General features: G+C 41.9%; 1 protein-coding gene across 4 annotated transcripts in view; it reads left to right on the top strand.

Moving 5' to 3' along the window:
- Nucleotides 1-1,983: 1,983 nt before the first annotated feature.
- Nucleotides 1,984-22,459, top strand: part of EIF4G3 (eukaryotic translation initiation factor 4 gamma 3) — a 315,733-nt gene continuing 295,257 nt past the window's right edge. For 2 of the 4 annotated variants that reach the window (XM_047873067.1, XM_047873072.1), the window contains exon 1: nucleotides 1,984-2,308. In XM_047873067.1, the coding sequence (XP_047729023.1) occupies nucleotides 2,094-2,308 (215 nt within the window). In that variant the 5' untranslated portion in view covers nucleotides 1,984-2,093. Of the gene's footprint in view, nucleotides 2,309-4,087; nucleotides 4,107-22,459 lie in introns of those variants that run through there. The other 2 variants (XM_047873080.1, XM_047873077.1) reach the window with 2 other exon arrangements.

Here is a 22,459-nt window from a genome sequence, read left to right on the forward strand (position 1 = left end):
TCACCTGATGCTTATAGCTGTGATTAAGTTAGAAAATGAAACTAGTTTAGAGAATAGCAACGAAGCAATTACCAGTTATCTACTGTAAATAAGAAGAAGCCCAATTCTTTCCCGGGAACAGGTTTTGATTGGGGAAGGAAGTCTGAGATCTCAGAATACGGAGGGAGAATCTGGGTGAAATGAGCAACATGGGAATTTTTCCTGGAGCCAGTCATGCCTGGGGAAGAGCAGAAGATCCAATTCTAAACCACCGGGTATAACAAATCCAAATGGTTTAGGATTCCAGTGTATGAAGTAACTCCTGTCTTCCAGTCTGGAGATGGGGGATGAGGCATTTGGAGCTAGCAGGGACTATCAGGGATTAAACACCCACTATGTGTAGAGCTTTATGTGAATTGGGGGGGAAAATAAAGGAGGGCAACAGCAGCAGTGTAGCAGGAGTCATAACCAAATTCGAGTTTGGACTCTGTCAACTACTCCTGTCCAGGTGACTTGGGGAAAGTCTCTTGTCTGTTTTGAGCCTCAATTTTCTCAGCTCTCCTGTTGTGTGACAGTATTGAGCCTTTCTGAGCTTCGGTTTCTTTACCTGTAAAAAATGGGTGCTGTCTATTTAACAGGACTGTATGAGATAATGAATATGAAGTGCTCTGTGCCTGGTAACCATTACTGCTGGGATCATTCCGTTGATCCCTGAGATTCCTTTCCACGCAATCACCTGTGCCGAGGACAAGGCCCCTGCCTTGGGGTGGCATGTGCGGGGTGGGGCTGGGCGGTCTTGGTCGGCCCTGTAGGAAGAGAAGGACAAGTGTCACCTTGGCATAGGCCACTGCAGAGCTGCTGCTGGTCGAGGGGCGCTCCAGTCATGGGGCAGGCCTTGGAAAAATCCGTCCACAGAACCCCCGGACCAGGCTGCTGATTAGATGAGGGTTGCATCAGGTCCCCGGGCAACTTGGGAGTCGGCAAGGGTCTTCCAGAGGAAGGTGGAATTCAGATCCAGGCTTGGCTCTGCCTCTTCCCAGATGGGTGACCTTGGGCCAGTCACTTTTCCTCTCCCGGCCTCAAAGTGCTCTGGAAGCGAGGCTCCTCATTCCACTTACTCCTCAGAGTGTACTAGGGCGAAGTGACACAATGGACGCGAGCTGCATTAGAGGCCAGCGAGTGCTACTTATTATGCTAATAGATGCACGCAGCGGGTTCCTTTCCAGCGGTTTCACTCTGGTTAAGCGGTTCCTTCCACTGTAACCGAGGTTTCTCGCCTCGCTGCCTCCCGCCCCTGCGGGCAGGGCTCTGCGGACCGCAGGCTCCAGGGCCGTTGCCATTGTTCTTCGAGGCTGGGCGGCAGGGGAGGGTTCTGGCGGACCAGACCTCGCCTTTGGTCTCTGCCTCCAACCCGCACCCCCGCGGCGGCGAGCCTGGGAAGCCCCTCTCGCCGATCTTTCCCGAGGAGACGAGTCAGCCCCAGAGCTCTCCCGAACGGCGGCCGAAGACGCCCCCGAGCGTCTCCGAAGAATCCCGACCGCTCTCAGTCTCCGGAAAGAGCCGAAGGCGCTTCCCACCCTCGGCCTCCCGAGCCTCTCCGAAAAGGCCCGAAGTTTTCCGAGCGGCCGTCCTGCCGGACTGCTGGAGGCGGCCGCAGCGCCATGTTGGATGCTCTGCTCGTTGAGTGAAGAAAATCCGCCGGCATCGCCTGAGCCCCGCTACCGAGAAGGGCGCCGCTTCCCCCGGGGAGGGGGATAAAGACCCCCCGCCGCCGGCCCATGAGGATATTGCCGTGAAAGGTCCGGTCTCTCCGCCTCCTGCCCCCCGCCGGGTCCGGCCCCCCCCCTGGGGTCGCGTTGTCACGGAGACCGGCAGCCGGTGGTGCTGGCCCGCGGGGCGGCTGCTGCTGCCGGCGGCGGCGGCGGCGGCGGCGGCGGCGGCGGGCGTGTGTGACCGGCCCCGGCCCCCTCCTCCTCCTCCTCCCAGACTCCCCCCGGCCCCCCGCTCCCGCCGCCTCCCCGGGTCTGCCCCCATCCCGCCCCCCCGCTGCCCCCGGCCCCTGCACCCCGGCGCGCCCGGTCCCGCTCTGGGGGGGTTGGTGGCTTCGCTTTGCCATGAGTTTACCGCAGAAACCGGCTCTGAAATCAGGCTCAGCGGCTGCAGCAGGAACCGGACCCGGCACCGGAGCGGCGGCGGCGGCGGCAGCAGCGGTACCGCCTCCTCACCCGGCGGCAGCAGCAGCAGCGGCGGCGGCAGCGGCGGCGGCGGCGGCGGCAGCGGCCCCTCCTCACCCGAACATCAGGGCCCTCCAGACCCAGGCGCCCCAACAGTATCCTTTTCACCTTCCTGCCGGCCCTTCGGCTCCTCGCCACAGCCCAGGGGCCCGTGGCTCCCCGGGGACCCTCCTGCCGGCTGCCACAGTCCAGCCAGGGAAGGGGCTGCCGCCCGAGTCCCCGCAGCCGGGTGGGCCGGAGCTTTTGGGGTGCCCCGGCGGCAGCAGCACTGCGGAGGGGGGGGGGGGGCCCTGGACCCTCTGCAGTACTGTGAAAACTAGCTCCGCTCGGCCCGGCCTCTGCAGCCCTTCCCTTTTAGAGCTGGGGGACCCTTCCCCCTCCTCGCTTCTCCCCCCCTTCTCCCTCCTCGCACCGCCCCCCCCCCCCCGCCTCTCCCTCCTCGCACCCCCCCCCGCCCCCCTTTATTAGGCCGAATTTGCTGGTGCCTGGGACCAGCCCTGCGGGGAAGGCTTTTCTGATTGTTGTGAGGACTACACCCTCCTCCTCCTCCTCCTCCTCCTCCTCCTCCTCCTCCTCCTCCTCCTCCCCCTCCCCCCGCTCCCCCTTCTCCTCCTCCACCACCACCACGACCTAGACGACCACCTCCTCCTCCTCTTCTCCCTCCTCCACCACGACGTCCTCCTCCTCCTCCTCCTCCACCTCCTCCACCTCCACCATCTCCCTTTTGCTCCCCCTGCGGCGGGGCCTGGTGGGCTTCCCTACTTATTATTAGTACATAATAAACTTTGTTGGTAAATTTCCTGTTTGAAACTAATCTCAGCTCGTTTCTGAGGTAAGTTGGATTTTAAATCTATGGTGAAAATGTACAGAAAGCACCCCCTCTGGCTAATGTTGTTTAGTGATGGGGGGGGCGGGTTGTGATGTGGTTTGTGGTGGAACGCGATCTGAGGAGGAAATGTTACACCGGACGCTTCCCTGTCTTTGACCTTTTTAAAGGAAGAGGAAGTTAACTGACATTACCCATCACCCTCAAAAGTCTCACTTCTTGGAAGGCTCGCGTTATGATGGATATTTTTAAAGACTTTAATTTCCTTTTCTTAGGCCTGATGTCTAGAGGGGATCAGGGCTCCTGGAGGAAATTCTAGCATTGACTGTATCTAATTTCATGTTATTTACTCGATTGTAGAATTTTTGGACAGCTTTGATTGAAAAGACTTGATGGCGAGGTATGTTAGTCAGAAACTAGCCGGTGAAGGTAAAGCGATGAATTGATGAATTCCACGGAGATTTAGAAAGGTATTACCTACCTGAGAATAATATTTCATCATGCACCTTCCGTCCCCATCCGTTGTATTCGTGTAAATCAATAAATCACCATTGGATGTTAGATGTGTTGTGTTTTTGTATTTGTGTCATTTTGTGTTTGACTTCCAGAGAGGGTAGGGCGTTAGAGCGTATAACTGCTGTGAAGTCCACAGATGATTTCACAGTCCGTAGTTTGACTCCTGCCTGTATCGATTGCTTTGAGAAGGGAAAGGTATCTCCCTTCTGGAGTCATTTCAGGTCATCCTTTTGGTTTCTGTCAAGTGTCGTTTTCTCTGTTCTCTAAATATTGTTATTCAATCCAGGCAGTGTGGTGCAGAGTAAAGATAAATTCCGTTCCAGTGTGATGTGTGTACTGATTTCATAATGTTTTTAATCTGCATGATTCTGTTCAATTAAGAATTTTTCACGGTTGAGAATGCTAAGTGATACCTTAGTGTTGCTCATGGAAAATCTGGTTAGTTTTGATCAGTATCCCTAGTTGCTTTACTTTAGGAAAAAAAAGATTGGCTGATTTGCCTGCTTCAAGGTGGAGCTCAGTGCTGGATCTGTTGAACGTATCTTCATTTAGTGAGTTTGAATTCCTTTCTAATTTGTCTCTTTTTTTTTTTTTTTTTTTTTTTTTGGTCTTGACTGCTCATGCGTGGTTAGGGTTATAAGCTTATGTACCATACCACCAAAGTAAACTCGTCAGTCCTAAATTGGAGCTATTTTGGCAATTTAGCATTCAAAGGAAGCCCATAGTGTTCTTGATGTGCAGAGTGATAAGTAAAGGACCAGTGCTTGGTGAATTTGGTGGTGGTACTTGGACACAAGGAGCTGCGACTTAGATGTTTCAAATGTGCTTTTTCTCAAGGCATTTCACAAAGAAAGGACTTATAAAAGCTCTGAGTTGGTTGCAACATGAAAGTAGTTACTAATACTGCAACAATTGTTAAAGGGCGTAAATTTAAGGTGTAATTTCCCATGGAGAGGATTCTTAACGCCTGTTTGTAGTAATAATGCGGTAGTTGATTTTATGTGGCTTTGCGTTTTTGCTTTGCCTCGTGTCAGAAGAAATTAAAATTCTTGATGTATTTCACAGTTCTGTTATCTTTTTGCTTTATGCACTGCAAGGTTTCAGTTAGTAAAATCTAAAAGCTCGTATAGTAAATGAGGTATGGGTTACATGTCATTAGAACAAAACGATGAAATGTTATCCATGGTAGTGGGGAATTGGTTAAAATGGATCCAAATAGAGCAGTGCCGCTTTTCTACCCTGAGGGAGTGTGGGAATTTGTATCTGTTTGGGGAGAGTGGCCATTATGTGATAAGTTGACACGCAGGGAAACATTGATACTGGGGTGAAAGCTGGAGTTGCTCTTTCTATGGCTTGGTTAGCTCTCCAGTTCCTCAAAACATATGGGTGCAGTTGTGTTCAAATTGAATTAATAAGTTCATGTAGTATTTTAAATTTGTAAAAATACTGAAAAGAGATTCACCTGACAAAGTGTCCTTCGTTTGTACTTAGTGTCCAAGTGACAAATCAGAAATGAAGGGAAATGTTGGCAGTAATGAATTTGAATATAAACCGGGACCTGCTCAAGTAGACTTTGTTCTTACATGGCAGGCCCAGAAAACCACTGCAGGTACAGGCCTTTGACTGCAAAGAGGCAGGGATTGGGGCTTGGGAAGGAATGGGACATGATGAAGGGTGGCAGGGATGGTGGAAGGGTGGCAGGGATGAAAGGATAAGCCCTGCTGTGAAAAGTGCTACTGGTGAGGCAGGAAGGTGCTTAGAGTTTCTATGACACAATCCAATATGAATAGTTTATGAAATTGGCACTTAAAGATACTTGCCTTGAGATATGCTCAACCCAGCTTCCTCGTATGAGCTTCCCAGAAGCTCTGTTGAGCATCTTAAAAGTGATTCTTAACCTTTTCTGGGTAACAAACAACCTTGACATTTTTGATGAAAGCTTATAGACCTCTCCACAGAAACTGTTGCTTACATTTTCAGGGGCTTCTTGGACCTCCCCTTAAAACCTAGTCCCTTTAGATGGAAATTGCTTACCCTTCAGATAATTAAAGGTAAATGAGTTTGAATTTAGGTGCCCAAATAGTTCTGACTTAGAACAATTTTGAGTCTGTTAGGAATACACAGTGTTCTATTTATACGGAAAGACTTCAGGGTGTCATTTCTCCCAGAGCTGCTGACACTTCTGGGGAGTCTAGTTACTGTTTTGGGGCAGCCAGTTGGGTTAAAAAAATCAGGGCAGTGGGTTCTTTGAAGGAACTAGATTTGGTAAAGGCCTCTGGCAACCCCAAAATGACATATGTTAAAAACAAGTATGCCCATTGGCTTTTCGTTTTGTTTTCTGTGTCGATTTTCAGTTCTGTAGGTTGCAGCCAATAACATTTGTTTTTTTCTCTTTTTTGCTTCTTTACCAAAGCTAGATCTGAGTAATAATAATAGTATTCATTTATTGAGTGCCTACTCCTCTAGGTACCATACATGCATGGTTTTACTTAATTCTCACAAGAATCCTTATGAGGTAGGTAGTGTCTCTGTTTTTTTTGTTTTTTTTTTTTAAATTTTTTTTTCAATGTTTGTTTATTTTTGGGACAGAGAGAGACAGAGCATGAACGGGGGAGGGGCAGAGAGAGAGGGAGACACAGAATCGGAAACAGGCTCCAGGCTCTGAGCCATCAGCCCAGAGCCCCACGCGGGGCTCAAACTCACGGACCGCGAGATCGTGACCTGGCTGAAGTCGGAGGCTTAACCGACTGCGCCACCCAGGCGCCCCGTGTCTCTGTTTTATAGATGAGGAAACTGAAGAGCAGAGAAGTTAAATAATGTTCCCAAGGTTGTCCATCTAGTAATTGGTGGCCCGCAGTTCAGACCGTGGTATGACGAGCTCCCAAGCTCACAAGTGTCCTTTTACTGTGCCACGTTCCTTCTTACCACGTCTGCATATGAGAGTGGGAAGTAGCTAGGGGAAGGTCTGTATACAGTAAAGAGGCTCTGTGGAGTAATCTAGACTGCCATGATACTGTATCTTGTTTTAATTAGTTCATAGCCACATACTGCTAGACAAGTAGGTTATCTTTACCTCACCGAGCCTTGCAGCATAAGAATAGGCCTGCCTCATTTGACTCCGTGCCTGTTTCTGCTTGTTCAGAAGTTAGCAAGGCCTCCAGCAAAATACCATTGTAACTAGCAACTAGAACTCTTAACTCATGAAGCGGCCAGCAGTCTCTCTATTCCTAAGCCCCACCACCAACAAAGATGGATGTGTGGTCTTAAAGGGCAGATCCTCTTCTAGGAAGAAGAGGGGGAGATTGATGCAAGATGATGCAGAAGGAAGAACGTGACTTAGACGCCGGAGTCACACTGGCTCTTGCCTCCGCCGCTCCTAGGCTTACAAGTCTTAAAGTGTGGTATTTTCTGTCAAACGGAGATGAAACCACGTAAAGACTGATGATATGTTGTTTTTCCACATTGGGGTTTTTGATAAGATTTTTACAAAAAGTTCTGTTGCTAAAAAATATTTGAAAACCATGTTTTGTTATTTTTGTTCTTTTAATGTTTATTTAGTTTGGGAGAGAGCTTGCTTGGATGCAAGCAGGGGCGGGGCAGAGAACAAGAGTTGGATGCTTAACTGACTGAACTACCCAGGCGCCCTGAAAACCATGCTTTAAATCATAATAGGGTTGCCACGTTTTAGCCATTTATATTGGGGATTTAATGTAAGTGGCAGGTTTTAAAATGCATTTGTTCTTTTTTTGAGCACCTACTGTGTGCCAGACTCAGTGCTAGATCTAGGTTTGAAAACCTTTTGCCTTCAAAGAAGTTGGTCCCGACAAGTGAATGACAATACCATGAGGCAAGCACCTTCATAACTCTGCTGTAAGAGCTTAGTTAGTCTTATGGAAAGGAGGAATTAGAGCTTAGAAGAAACTGACATCTAAGCTACATTAGAAGAATTGAGTAAGAATTACCTGAGGTGTCAGAGCTTTCTCCTGCCAGCTGACTTTTGCCAATTCCATTGCTGTTGCTGCTGCATAGAACTTTAGTAAATGGATTTCAGTCACGTTTCATGTTTTTAGCAGGAGCAGAGAAGCTGGAGGAGGTAGCCCAGAACATGGTAACCAAAACACAGTCGCCACAGATTCAAAGTATCTTCTGCACCATAATCTGAAGAATTAGAGTATGAGAAGATACATTTCAGATCTGCTCTCTGTGGTTGGTCCTTTCCTAGTCTCCTTCCCACTCCTCCCATAATACCTCCCTGTCCTTTTGAAACTAGATTTTGACCTGGAAACAGTACCAGCTAGCTTTGAAATAGAAGTAAATTTAGCTTGATGTGTTGAGAAGTGTACCTGATTTGGAGTTAAAAAAAAATCTGGATGTGCGTTTGAGTTTTCAATTTTTACAGAGGTATTATCCTGGAATAGTCCCATAACTGCTCTAGGCATCAGTTTCCCTTTCTCTAAAATGGAGGAATTAGACTAGTTTATTAAGTGACTCTCTTGAATTACAGTGGTTTATAAGTCTGAAGATTATGGTGTGAGGTTTGTTTTGTTCTTCCAAGTAGGTAGGAAGGATTTGTAGAGACCTACTAATGGATTCTTTGTCTGATGGTCAGTAACATGTTTCTGTGGTGACATATTGACATTAGAAGCATGCTAGCATGGATCATGCGGAGGGCTACTTACTTATATTAGAAGCCTCTGGTTTGGGGCTTATTAAAGTTAGATTTAGGGGCGCCTGGGTGGCTCAGTTGGTTAAGTGTCAGACCCTTGATTTTGGCTCATCACGGTTTGTGAGTTTGAGCCCTGCATTGGGATCTGCGCTGAAGTGTGAAGCTTGCTTGGAATTCTCTCTCTCTCCCTTTCTCTGCCCCTCCTGTGCGACCTCTCACTCTTTCTCTCTCTCTCAAAATAAATAAACTTTTAAAAAAAGGACTAAATTAAACAAAAATAAAGTTAGAATTAGACAGACTGAAATGCCTCTGTGACTTCCTTATCTTCGCCTCTTGCGACAGCGAAGATTGTATGATGACTTGAGACCATAAAATAAGGTGGCCATGGCCGGATGCTGGCTGGCTCTCATTGATGATAACAGGTAATTCATTATGAGGTATAAGGGAAAGTAAATTTTGGAGTAAACTCTTGTGATGAGACACGATCTATTTTTATTGTAGGAATAATACTCCGAGCTAATATAATAGGAAACTGTTTCCTGATTAATAGCCAGGTGCCTGACTTCAAGCAGTGTATACATTGCAGCTGAGATTTACATCGATGAAGTATTGCAAGATCCCAAGCTACTTCTGAATTCTCAAATGGCTCCTAGTTCTTTGGCTTGCTGCCAACCAGAGGGAGTTTTTGAATCTTGTAGCCTCAGCTGAAATTTGAGATAGTTTAAACTATTTTAAGTACATTTGAAATTTGTCAGTTTTTATGACCTTTATTAACTAGTAGCAGTTTTGTACTTTTTCAAGCCCATGTGTGTTCCCTCTCATGAGATTCTAAATTTTATCAGTAGAATGTGAGGTCCCTAAAGGCAGAGATTTTTGTCAGTTTGGTTTGCTGTTGAACTGCCAGCACTTGGAGCAGTCCGTGGTAGATACGAAATCTGTAAATGTTGAAATGTTGGTTAAGTTAGTCTGGGGATCTGTTTTAGGATAAGTTTTAGGGCTAATATAGATGGAACCACAAGACTGCCCTAAAATTGTTTTGTGCTGATAAGTAATTGATAATAGTTCCATAATTTTATTTGAGATGGAATAACATGGACCCAGTTTACAAAGTCATCCAATGTGGTTGAGTTGCCTTTGAAGAATAGATACATGTGATTTGGGTTGGTAGAAGGCCAAAGAGGAAAAACATTTATAGTTAAATGTTACTATTAAAAATTTTGTTTTACGATTCTACGAGTAACATAATCAAATCAGGAAATTAAAAAATACGGATAAGTAGAAAGTCACTCATAATCTTAGTATATAGAGACAACCACTGTTAACATTTTGGTATATATTTTTCTGTACTTTCTTCTTTTCCTTTTTTTAAAAAAATCTTAAAAAGTTTCGGGGCGCCTGGGTGGCGCAGTCGGTTAAGCGTCCGACTTCAGCCAGGTCACGATCTCGCGGTCCGGGAGTTCGAGCCCCGCGTCGGGCTCTGGGCTGATGGCTCAGAGCCTGGAGCCTGTTTCCAATTCTGTGTCTCCCTCTCTCTCTGCCCCTCCCCCGTTCATGCTCTGTCTCTCTCTGTCCCAAAAATAAATTAAAAAAAAAAAAAAAAAAAAAAAAAAAAAAAGTTTTTATTTAATTTTGAGAGAGAGAGACAGAGAGAGAGAGAGAGAGAGAGAGACAGACAGACAGACAGACAGACAGACAGACTGTGCAGGCAAGCAAGCAGGGGAGGGGGAGAGGGAGAGAGGAAGAGCCCCAAACAGGCTGCGTGCCAACCCTGGGCTCGATCTCACGAACTTCGAGATCAGGACTTAAGCCAAAATCAAGAGTCAGACTCTTAACCCACTGAGCCACCCAGGCTCCCCTTCTATATACTTTTTTCTATGGACTTTAAGGGGCTTAAATTCTGCCCTTTTTTTTGTAACCTAACTTGAGGTCAAATTACATATAAAGGCTTTTTTTTTTAAATACTTGACAATTTTATTGTTAAAAAATGACACATATATATGTGTGTATATATATATATATATACGTATGTATACATACGTGTGTGCATATGTATATATGCACGTGTATATATATATATATGTATATATATATATGTAGTTTTGTATCTTGCTTATTTTGTTATTTAATTCTCCACCAGCAGAAAAGGCTTTTTGGTTGGTTTTCTTAATTTGGAATGAATTGTTTTTTGTTCTTTGGCAAGGTTTTCTTGAGGATACTCTTTTACCTTTGATTTGTACTCAGAAGGTGGTAGTGTACGTTAGAAAGATAAGAGCTGAAACCTTTATCAGTAAGTCAAATGTTTTTGAGTTACTGTGGCCAAAATGTTTTGCATTATTTATAACATTAAATTTGATGTAACTTCACAGGTTTTTTTTTTGCTCCTACAAATATGTACATTTTTTTTACTATCCTTTTGAATTCATCTTCATGTATTCAAGCATATTAAACTAAAACAAGAAAAAAAAAAGACTGGTGGCCAAGGTGGTATTTACTCCAGATAGTTTTAGAATGTATACATGCTATCATGATAGCTCCTTTAATTGTTTTTCAGGAAATGTTGGTGTTATATGGAGTGATTGGAAGGAAGGAGGAAAGGAGGAAAAAACAATAAGGGATTCATGTGGGGTTAGAGAACTTCAAGTCTGGGAACAAACAATTTTGGAATGACAGGACGGGGGGTAGGGGAACAGGGTGGCGGTAAAGTAAATACAGCCAATTTTGAGCCAGAATACAGCATTTTAAAAAAACATTTATTCACCTTTGAGAGAGAGAGAGAGAGAGAGAGAGAGAGACAGAGTGCAAGCAGGGAAGGGGCAGAGAGAGAGGGAGACACAGAATCTGAAGCAGGCTCCCGGGGAGCTGACAGTGCAGAGCCTGACATGGGGCTCAAACTCACAAACCGCGAGATCATGACCTGAGCCAAAATTGGAGATTTAACACACTGAGTCATGCAGGTGCCCCCAGAATACAGTATTTTACGGTGAGAATGGAAAGGTAGAATAGAGAGGGATGTAAGAAAGGGTGGGAAGACTCCTGGCTTTTTCTAGACTCCAGAAAATAGCATATGAGAGAAAGAATTTGAACTGAAAGATGAATTTTAAAAATATTGGGAACAAGAGTTTAAGACTATGGTCAGGGTTTGGATGGGCAGAGGGGAGTGGATTGTGGTGAGTGAGCAATCAGCTTGAACAAAGGTTTGGGCTTGAAATAAGCATGCTGTATGCTGGGTTGTGAGAATCCTTATTAGTGTGCTTGGAGTGGAGGGCTCTTGTGGTAGAATGCTTGAAATAATGGATCCACGTGTTAGAGGGCTTTGAATCATAAGAGAAGGTTAGGGGCGCCTGGGTGGCTCAGTCGGTTGAGCCTCCGACTTTGGCTCAGGTCACTATCTCACCGTCTGTGGGTTCAAGCCCTGCGTCCGGCTCTGTGCGGACAGCTCAGAGCCTGGAGCCTGCTTCGGATTCTGTGTCTCCCTCGGTCTCTGACCCTCCCCCGTTCATGCTCTGTCTCTCTCTGTCTCAAAAATAAATAAATGTTTAAAAAAAAAAAAATAAGAGAAGGTTAGGCTTCATTTGTGAGAAAGAAACCGTTACTTTTTTTTTTTTTATGGCTTTATTGAAATACAGTTTGCATACCACACAAGCCACCCGTTTAGAGTCTACCATTCAGTAATTTTATGTTCACAGAGTTGTGCAGCTATCACCAAAATGAATTTTAGATCATACTCATCACTCTCAAAAGAAACCCATTGGACTTCCCATTTCCACCTCCCTAATTCTGCCTGAAGCAAATACTAATCTGTTTTCTGCCTCTGTAGATTTGCCCATTCTGCATATTTCGTATAAATGATACAGTATAATATGGAGTCTCTTGTGACTGGTTTCTCTCACTTTGCATAATGTTTTCAAGGTTCATCTGCATTGTAGTATGTTTCAATACTTTTTTTCAATTGCTGAATACTGTTCTGTCACATTTATTTATTCATCAGTTGGTGGACATTTGGGTTGTTCACCTTTTTGACTATTACGTACAGTTATGCTATGAATGTTTAACGTGGATATATGTTTTCATTTCTCTTGGGTATATACTTTGTACAGTTGCTAGGTTTTATAAGGTAACTCCACGTTTAACATTCTGAGAAAGTGCCAAACTTTTTCCAAAGTTTGCGCCATTTTACATTCCTACCAGCAAAGTATGAGGGTTGCAACACTTGTCATTATCTTTTTTTATTATAGGCCATCCTAGTGGGTGTGAAGTGATATCTTATTATGGCTTTGATTTATATTTCCTTGATGGCTAATGATATTGAGCATTTTTTCTTGTGTTTAGTGGCCATCTGTCTTTGGAGAAATGTCTGTTCAAATCCTTTACCCAGTTTTTAATGGGTTTATTATTGAGTTGTTAAGAGTTCTTTATATATTCTAGATCCAAGTCCCTAATCAGATATAACATTTACAAATATTTTATCTCATTCAGTGGGTTGTCTTTTCATTTTCTTGGTAGTGTCCTTTGATGCACAAAAATTTTTAATTTTGATTAAATCAAATTATGTTTGTTTTTTTTTTCCCTTTTGTCATTTGTGCTTCCTTAGTGTGTGTGTAAGAAGGCTTTCCCTAATCCAAGGTCATGGAAATTTACTCCTTTGTTTACCCTAAGATTTTTACAATTTTAGCTCTTACACTGAGGTCTTTGATCCATTTGGAGCTAATTTTTGTGTATGATGTGAAGTAGAGGTCCAGATTTATTCTTTTGCATGTGACTATTCACTTGTCTCAGTACTATTTGCTGAAAAGAGCATTCTTTGAATTGTCTTGATGCTTTGTCAAAAATCAATTGTATTTCTTTTGTTTGTTTTTTATTTATTGGGAAACTGACATGATGGAAACAGTGTTTTTGAAGATTTGTTGAGGTGTGAAAGTTGGAAGATTTATTTATTTAAGTAATCTCTCCACCCAGCGTGGGGCTTGAACACCCAACCTTGAGATCAAGAGTTGCTTGCTCTACTGACTGAGCCAGCCAGGTGCCCTGACATGTGCAAGTTGAAATAAGGAACAGGAAAGATTAAGAGACTAGGAATGACATCACAGAAATACATTTAAGGTTTTATCATCTATTAAATGCTTGAGATTTTGTGAGGTGTGCTATTTATGAAATATGACTTATTGAAGAAATGAATTTTGATCATTTCCACCTCTTGTATAATGCCTAAAAAAACAGAAGAGCTACTCAAAAGAGATTTTGCCTATCTTTATTATTAAGATAAATTCCTATTAAGCAGTGATAGCTTTGTGAAAAATAACACATGGGCGTTTGACTATTTTGCTGTGCTGGGAAGAATTGAAATTGTAAGTTACAAATTCTTGGGTTATTTGTATTATTGTATTTCACATAGGATATTAGTTCTGCCTAGAGCATTTATATAAGTTTCAAATTAAATTTGATTTTGTATTTGTTAGGTTATACCCTCAGGCTATTCTAATGTGTATACTATTATAAAGAAATAAAATTGGGAAATACTGCTTACCTCTTGTCTAATAGGATCCTTTCTGCTATTCAGGAAAAGACCACATTAATGAGGCTTTTTGTAACCTTTCAGGTCTAATAAAAATGATTTTGGACAAAGATTTTCCACAGTCACACAATCTCACACACACACACATACACGCAAAGTCTCTTCAGTGACTTGAAATATTACAGTGTGGGAATAGGGTTGCTTATTTTTTAAGATTTTATCTACTTTTAAGTCTTATAAATTGTTATGTATATCTTTAGCTTAGCTCATTAAATACGTGAAGAAAGTGGATCTTAATTACTGATGGAAAATTTTAATGACCTCAAGTACCTGATTAATATTGTTGAGGCTTTGAGGCTAATATATTCATCTGATACTTTCAATATTACATTGTTGATCTTTTTTAGAAGTATAAGAATTTGGAACCAGTCCAACTTCCTGAGGTAACTGCTGTTTCAAACGCAGACAGCAGAGTACTTGACCTTAGCTTAATATCTTTTACGTTGTGACTGGGTGAGTATACTTGAATGTGGTACATTTTAGGTAAGATAGTGAAAGCTGAATGCTGCTCTGGAAAGTCAGTGATTTTATTTTATTTTATTTTATTTTTTAACATTTATTTTATTTTTGAGAGAGAGCATGAGCGGGGGAGGGGCAGAGAGAGAAGGAGACAAAGAATCCAAAGCAGGCTCCAGGCTCCAAGCTGTCAGCACAGAGCCTGAGGCGGGGGTTGAACTCATGAACTTTGAGATCATGAACTGAGCTGACTGAGCCACCCAGGTGCCCCTTATTCTTGACTTTTGAAAATCGTAATTAAAAGATACAAGCATATACGCATGTACTGGCTTATTTTCCTTTTATGCAGTCTTCTTTGGGGATCTTTGGTGTACCTTTCTGGTCCGGTCTCCCAGGGGCATTTGTTCCTGAGCTTGAGGGAGATGCCTCTAACTTGCCAAAGCATCAAGTTAGTACAGACTCAAGTTGATTTGATATTTTTAATAACAGTAACCACTTTGACTTAAGATCTCCTTTCTCCTGTAATGGTCCTGGTTTGGATGGTAAATTATACAGTCATCCTATCTAGTAACCTTTATGTAGAGTTTAGAAAATTAGGAGTCTATGCTATTTCTAGGTATGTCATTGATATTTTGTGAAGCAGCAAAATACCTTATATCCTTTCATCTAACGGTTTGTATTAGGTCTTTTAGTTATAAAGGCCTTTGGCATTAGCATGTGAACTAAATAGGAGCAAGGTATTGTCAGCCTCTTTAAAAAAATGAAACTTTATTTGAACTTAATTAATTAATTTAAGATTTTATTTTTGAGTAATTGCAACACTCAACATGAGGCTTGAACTTACAACCCCAAGATCCCAAGAGTCACATGCTCCACCAGCTGAGCCAGCCAGATGCCCCGAACCCTGAATAATTTAGACTTAAAGAAAACTTGCCAAAATAGTAGTAGGAGTTCTCTTACATACCTTGTCTCCTTCCCCTAATGTTAACATCTTCCATAACCATATTACAGTTATCAAGCACAGGAAATTAACAGTGATACACTATTATCAAACTGCAAACCTTATTATAATTTTTACTGGCTTTTCCACTCTTCCTTTTCTGTTTCAGCATCCCACATTGCATTTGGTTATTATTTCTCCTTAATCTCCTTTAGACTGTAATTGTTCCTTTCTTTATTTAATCATTTATTTATCAAACACAGAGTCTCGGTGCAGAAAGTAAGTCTACCCATGCTTTTCATTAAATTGAAGGCTTTGGCCTGTTCATAAAGTTAGCATTTGTGAAAATTAGTGTCAATGATAAGGGTATTTGTCTTCTAGAATCATATTTATGAAGGTAGCTTATTTACTTTTCAGTTGAAGGCTCAACTGAAGGGAACAGGATAACTAGTAATGGCAAGGTTAAGATGCTCAAGGGAGAAGGAAAAATGTAATGAAATCTTGAGAAAAGAGAGAAGTAGAAAGGGGAAGGGAAATATTGATCATTGTTTTGATTCCACAGATTAAGCTAATAGTGCCTGATGCTTGGTACATACACAATAATTATTTATTAAATGACTAAAGGAACAAGTGTTTATTAAATAACAGCATGTGCTAGTTGTTGACAGAGATACAAAATAAACCTGATGGGGCCTCTGCCTCTTAGGTGCCCTTACTCATTTAACAGATGGAAGTAAACTGGACATGTTTGGAAATAAGGAGATGGAGGTCAGATGAGCAGAGAGGGCTAGACAAATCTGTGGAAATAGAAGCATAACAGAGAGTCCAGAGGAAAGCAAATGTTCTTAGTAGTCGATGCAGTGTCTGCTGATGTGAAGATGGCGAAGCTACAGAAAAGACGAAGAAGCTGCTGAGGGGAAAGAGGAGAGAGAACTCCGAAAACAGTCTTAGAGCTTTCCAGATTTGGTTTCCACTGAGCTTTATATAGATAGGAGAAAGTGATACTTAATATGTGAAAGGTAGCCTTTTGGTTTAAACTCTGAACTCTGCCTGTGTAATTGTTGCTACATTCAAGGAAGATTGGAGACTGAGGAGAAATTCTTTCCAGTGTTTCTTTGCAAGTTTAAATTAGTCCTCGAAAGGCTTTGGTTTGGGTAGTTACATTTGTCTATACTTTTGCTTATTTTCTATAATAATCACATTTTTTATAATTTAAAACAACCTTTAAAAACCTTTAAATCACTTACTACCTGCCTTGGCTGTTCATAGGCTGCTGTTGGGATTCTGGGCAGCAGTTACGAAATCATCACTTTAAATCTACATGTTTTGGGAGTGCCTGGGTGGCTCAGTTGGTTAAGCATCTGACTTCAGGTTATGATACTGCTGTTCGTGGGTTCAAGCCCTGTTTCGGGCTCTTGTGCTGACAGCTCAGAGCCTGGAGCCTGCTTCAGATTCTGTATCTCCCCCCCCCCCACCCCCCCCCCCAACCTCTTGCTGCCCCTCCCCCACTTCGTGCTCTGTCTCAAAAATAAACATTAAAAATTTTTTTTAAATCCACTTTTTTTTTTTTTTTTTTAAAGTAAACTCTAAGCTCAGTGTGGCACTCAAACTCATGACCTTGAGATCAGGAGTTGCATGCTCTACCAGCTGAGCCAGCCAGGCACCCCTGAATGCACATTTTTAATGAAAGATCTTTATATGCTGATCAGGAATTAAGCATAGCATAATAAACTCATTGTTACCACTCGTAATTGGTACATTTTAAGCGGAAGAAAAGGAACTGATGTTTTAGTTAGCCAGTCTTTGCCTCGTTATTGTGGATTGACTTAAAATTTCTTAGGCTTTTTGAAACAGTGAAAATAGCTCATGGATGATGAATTTGTGGACCTAAGGAGACTGGCTTACAAATTGGTAACTGCTTAGTTCAATATTTATACTAACTGGGGACTGATGATTTGGCAAGCTGTTTCACATGGAGTGTAAAACAAAGCAGAATTGGGATACATTCTCCATAGGTTTTTAAAGAAAAAGTTGTTTTCTTGTTTATGTATTCTGGTTTAGTCATTCAGTAGATGTTTGTTGAGCACTGAGGGATTAGAAATAAGTCTTTGTCTTTGAGAGACTTACAGTCCTACCTACCTATAAGAAGGTAAGTGAACAGGAGTCAGTAAGCACAAGGCCTATGGGAGCTCTGGGGAGGGTCATTCATCTTGGGGGTGGGGTGGAGGAGGATTGGGAGGAATGAGGGAAGAGGCTTCCTCAAGAAGGGGACACCTCTAAATTGAATCTGGAAGGATGAATGTGCCATATGAAAGAAAGTGGTTGGGAAAAGAGTATTCCAGCCAGTAATCAGCATGTACAGAAACTCAAGACAGTGAAAAATGACTTGTTCAGCATTGCTAGAGTAACAGTTTGGAGTGAAGAAGTGGACAGATAGAGGCCACAGAAAGGGCATTATAAGTCAGACTAAGGAGCTTGGAGTTCACCCAGATGACAGAGGGGAGCCATCACAGCTGTAGGCTAGGGGAATGATAACGGTCATTTTGAGATTTAGGAGGACCATTCTGCAAGGTTGTTAGGAGGCAGGATTGGTTTATGTATTTGTAGTAAAGAATTCGAATCCAAGATTGACGTGTGAGTTATAATTTTTACTTGGAACTTTTAAAAGTAGGTTGTATATGCTTTTACTGAGGGTGGCTTTGAGTTTGTTTATTTTCTTATCTGCAGTTTTCCAGATTTATGAAACATGCATAGATATTTTTGTTCAAGAAAACTTGGAGCTATGTAAATTTCCATGGCTGTTACCCAACATGCATTTAAAGATCATTTGAATTTCACATATTTTATTTATTTTTTAAAAATGTTTGTTTATTTTGAGAGAGAGCGAGCTAGCAAGTGGGGGAGGGGCAGAGAGAGGGAGACCCAGAATCCCAAGCAGGCCCCATGCTGTCATTGCAGAGCCCAATGTGGGGCTTCAACTCAGACTGCGAGATCATGACTTGAGCTGAAACCAAGAGTCATGAGATGAAACCAAGAGTCGGATGCTTAACAGACTGAGCCACCCAGGCACCCTGAACTTTATGTATATTAAAAAACAGATACAGTTTCTTTTTTTAAAAATGTTTTTCTGAGAGTGCACATGTGTGGGGGACAGGGAGAGGGAGAGAAAGTGAGAAAATCCTGAGCAGGCTCCCAGCTGTCAGTGTAGAGCCCAATGTGAGGCTTGATCTCATGAAGTATGAGATCGTGACATGAGATGAAATCAAGAGTTAGTCACCTGAGCCACCCAGGTGCCCCAAAATACACAGTTCTGATTTAAGTGAGTGCATGTTTGGTTAGCAGATTCATGGTAGATAGCTTATGAATTTATAAGTTTATAGTTTATAAGCATATGGTCTTGATAAATAATGGTGAATAGTTGCTGCTCAGCACAAGTTAGGGCATCTTTTGTCATAGCGCCCTGTGACACTATATATAGTGACATATAGACAGATGTGTGTGTGTGCGTGTGTGTATACATATATTTGTAAATGTAGGTATATATATATGTAGGTAGATAGACATACAGATAGATCTATATCTTCTTATTAATTCGGCGAGGAATTTGAAATACTAGGTTAATCTGCCTTTGAAATGAAAGGGAAATTAACTTAGGTTTAATGTCTAGATGAGGCATTGTATATGAAACTAGAAACCAATTGGGAGGTCTTTTTCAGTTCAGTCCTTCATTGGAAATCACAGCTTTGAAATGAAAAATGTATTTGGAGGGGATCCTTCTTAGGACAGCAAGATTCTTAAAGATGAAACACTTCCGGTTCTGAGAAGTGAAACGGAGTTGAAAATAAAACCATAAGAGAAAGTAATTCCATGGGGTTTTAGGTTGCTTGGACTCGCTAGCTCTCAAGAGTAGCAATTCATATATTTTGCCTCTTTATTCTCAGTTCTTTTAAAGGAGCTCTGAATTGTGCTTTTAGATAGTTAACAACATTGTGTGGGTGTGTGTATGTTTCATTTAAATACCCTAGTTTTTCTTACTGGAAACATTTTTTTCTGTGTCTGAGCATGTATAACTTGAGTAGTCTTTGAAGAGACTCAGATTGTTGTAAATGGAGGCACATTGCCTGTTGCAAGCATGGTTCTTGAATGTTCTTTTAGGCACTTATATTAGTTGTTGCTTTGAGAAAAGAGATTGTTCACTGTGCTTTAGGAACTGATAGCTAAGTCTGGTGCTTCTTAACCCTTAACTAAGAGAAATGGGGCTTGCTGACAATAGGTGGTTTTACAGGCCTGTGAAACTGACAGCATGTTCAGCAATGTAAACAATGGCAGCTGTCTTTTGCTGGCTTCTCTGTTGTTGGAAGTGTAATGAAACTGCTTCTCACAAATGGCTTCACCTGCTGACTCATCGTTCAGCCCCTAAACAGCCATAGTGTCCAGCATTATTTAATGCTCCGATTGAGAATAAAAGGAATCAGAGTCTTAGAATATGAGGGTTGGAATGGATCATGGAAATCCTTTAACTTAGCCCCTTCTCAGAGGCCCTCAACTATCAAAAAGAAATATCACCAAAAAAAAAAAAAAAAAAAGTCACTGTGGCAGATGCTGTAGTTGATAGTTACAAGAATTAGTGATACTGCTATTCAGAGTGCCATTACTGTCTTCTGAATGATCAAGGACTTTTTTCTTCTGTCTAGAAATCTTTGAGATGTACTTTTTAAGCTTTCCCTCAGAAATAACACATTGTTCTGATAGTGGCTGTGAGTGACTGGTACAGGGGCAACATTCATTTAATGCCTCCTATGGACTACAGGAGGACTGTGGGGAAAAGTAAAAAGAAAGTGGCATTGTCCCTGTTAATTTTCCAATCTAGTTAGGAAATATGAGAGAGGAGTGGAGAACATTTAAGAGTTAATTTATTAATAAGTATATAAGGTGATTCAACTGATAACTGACATTGCGAAGGAGGCTTATATAAATTTATGTGAGCTCTTACAGTAGTGATTTAGATTTTTAAAGATTTTATTTTTAAGTAATCTCTACACCCAGTGTGGGGCTCGAACTCACAACCCCGAGATCAAGAGTCACATGCTCTACTGACCGAGCCAGCCAGGCACCCCAGTGATTAAGATTTTTGATGCAAAAAAAGTCACTTGCAGAAATGAAAACTTGCCATAGATTTTAATCTGTAGATTGGAAATGATACTCCAGGAAACTGATGCAGATTTCCCACATATAACACAGTGAAACTGTTGACTTAAAACAGCAGTTCTCAGATTTAATTTTTGATCTCAAGGCTCTTTACACTATTAAAAATTATTGAGGATCTGGGGCACCTGGGTGACTCAGTCAGTTGACTTCTGCTCAGGTTGTGATCTTGCAGTTTGTGGGTTTGAGTCCTGCATCTGGTTCTCTGCTGACAGCACAGACCCTGCTTCAGATCCTCTGCCTCATCCCCCCTGCCCCTTCCCCACTTGCACTCTTTCTCAAAAATAAATAAACATTCAAAAAAAATTACTGAGGATTTCATAGAGCTTTTGTTATGTGGGCTATATTTGCTGGTATTTACAGTATTAGATATTAAAACAAAAAATTTAAGGGGTGGCCTGGGTGGCTCAGTCAGTTGAGCGTCCGGCTTGGGCTCAGGTCATGATCTCACAGTTAGTGGGTTCAAGCCCCACATCGGGCTCTGTGCTGACAGCTCAGAGCCTGGAGCCTGTTTTGGATTCTGTGTCTCCTTGTCTCTCTGCCCCTCCCACACTTGCACTGTCTCTCAAATATAAATAAATGGAAAAAAAAATTTAAATATTCACTCAAATAGTAATAACAAATCCAGTATGTTTGTATAGTTTGAAAAATTAAAAATAACCTTTTCAGAACAATTAGAAGAGTAGCATTATGTTATGATTGTGCACGTATCTTTCATGTCTAGCTTACAAGATTACTGGATTCTCATCTGCTTCTGCATTCTGTACGTTTTATATGAAGGCAATCTTGTCTAACTCAGATATTCCTCAGCAGAGAAATATTTTAATGTTATTCTCAAATAATTGTGGATATTCTTTATTACTACAACAAAACTGGGATGTAGTTTCTTAAAGGTTAGTTTCAATTTGGAACCTGATGTCATGTCTCTGAACTTTTCGTGCATTTTATTGTTCTCATTGTACTTTGAATGGATCTTTTACTGGTGTTTGATTTTATAACATCATGCATCTGTCATTTAGAAAATTATGCTGCCCTAAATTATGTAGGTTTTTCAAATGTTGATTTATTTCATTTTACAATATTGTAAAATCATATCAGGTAATATCACTACTGATCTCAAAGAAAAGGCTTTAGGGAAGTTCTTGAACTCATTGTGGTAGATACCGTTATCACTTGTGAAGGGTGGAAGGGTAATTGAAATAGGAACCAGTTTTTGGGTTGGAAGGAAATGAACTTCATTTTCATAAAGAAGCTCCATGTTGAATACTCTGAAAGGGACATTTTACTGTCTTTGGTTCCTTTTCCTAGGTAAACCTAGTTAGCAGGTTTGACTAATTCCATCTAAGGAAAACAGAGCCAGAAATAGTTGGGTTTTCGAATAAATTTATTAACCCAGAGGAACTTCTCTGACAGAATATATAGGTGTACTTTCAAGCATGGCTGCTCTGAGTGCTTGGTTCCCTGTCAGTTGTGGATCTGGGAGACGTGAGAACCTCTTCTGAGCCCTCTATATAGCCCACTCCTCCAATCTGAAGATGGACCTCTGAAGTGTCCTGTTGGAGTGCTAGATCTGTTTTACCTCATGGAATTGCTTTCAGTTCTTAGGCTCTGCTGCTGTCTTGTCTTTGGAACTTAGTCTGTTTTACTAAACCAGTATGTAGGGTAAGACAGAGACTAAAATGAATCTTTTTTCCCAAGTGGGGTGGAGGAGACAGTTTGGCCTAAGATTTTGTTTCATGTGCCCTTGGTGGATATGACAAACTGTGCTGCTGTTACGTTAAATTTTATTAATGTTCTAAGGGATTATTTCTGCATATATCCGAGGATTACTTTGAAATCAGACTTTTTTTTTTAAGTATCATCTGCTTTATGGAATTGTACTGTTAAAGTTGGTATTCAAACTTCTGATTTTTATCATGCCATCATTTATAATAGCCTTTTTTTTTTTTAATGTTTATTATTGAGAGAGAGAGATACCGAGCATGAGCAGGGGAGGGGCAGAGAGAGGGGGAGACACAGAATCGGAAGCAGGCTCCAGGCTCTGAGCTGTCAGCACAGAGCCCGA

The sequence above is a fragment of the Prionailurus viverrinus genome, chromosome C1, assembly GCF_022837055.1.
Source record: "Prionailurus viverrinus isolate Anna chromosome C1, UM_Priviv_1.0, whole genome shotgun sequence".
In the NCBI taxonomy this organism is placed as follows: Eukaryota; Metazoa; Chordata; class Mammalia; order Carnivora; family Felidae; genus Prionailurus; species Prionailurus viverrinus.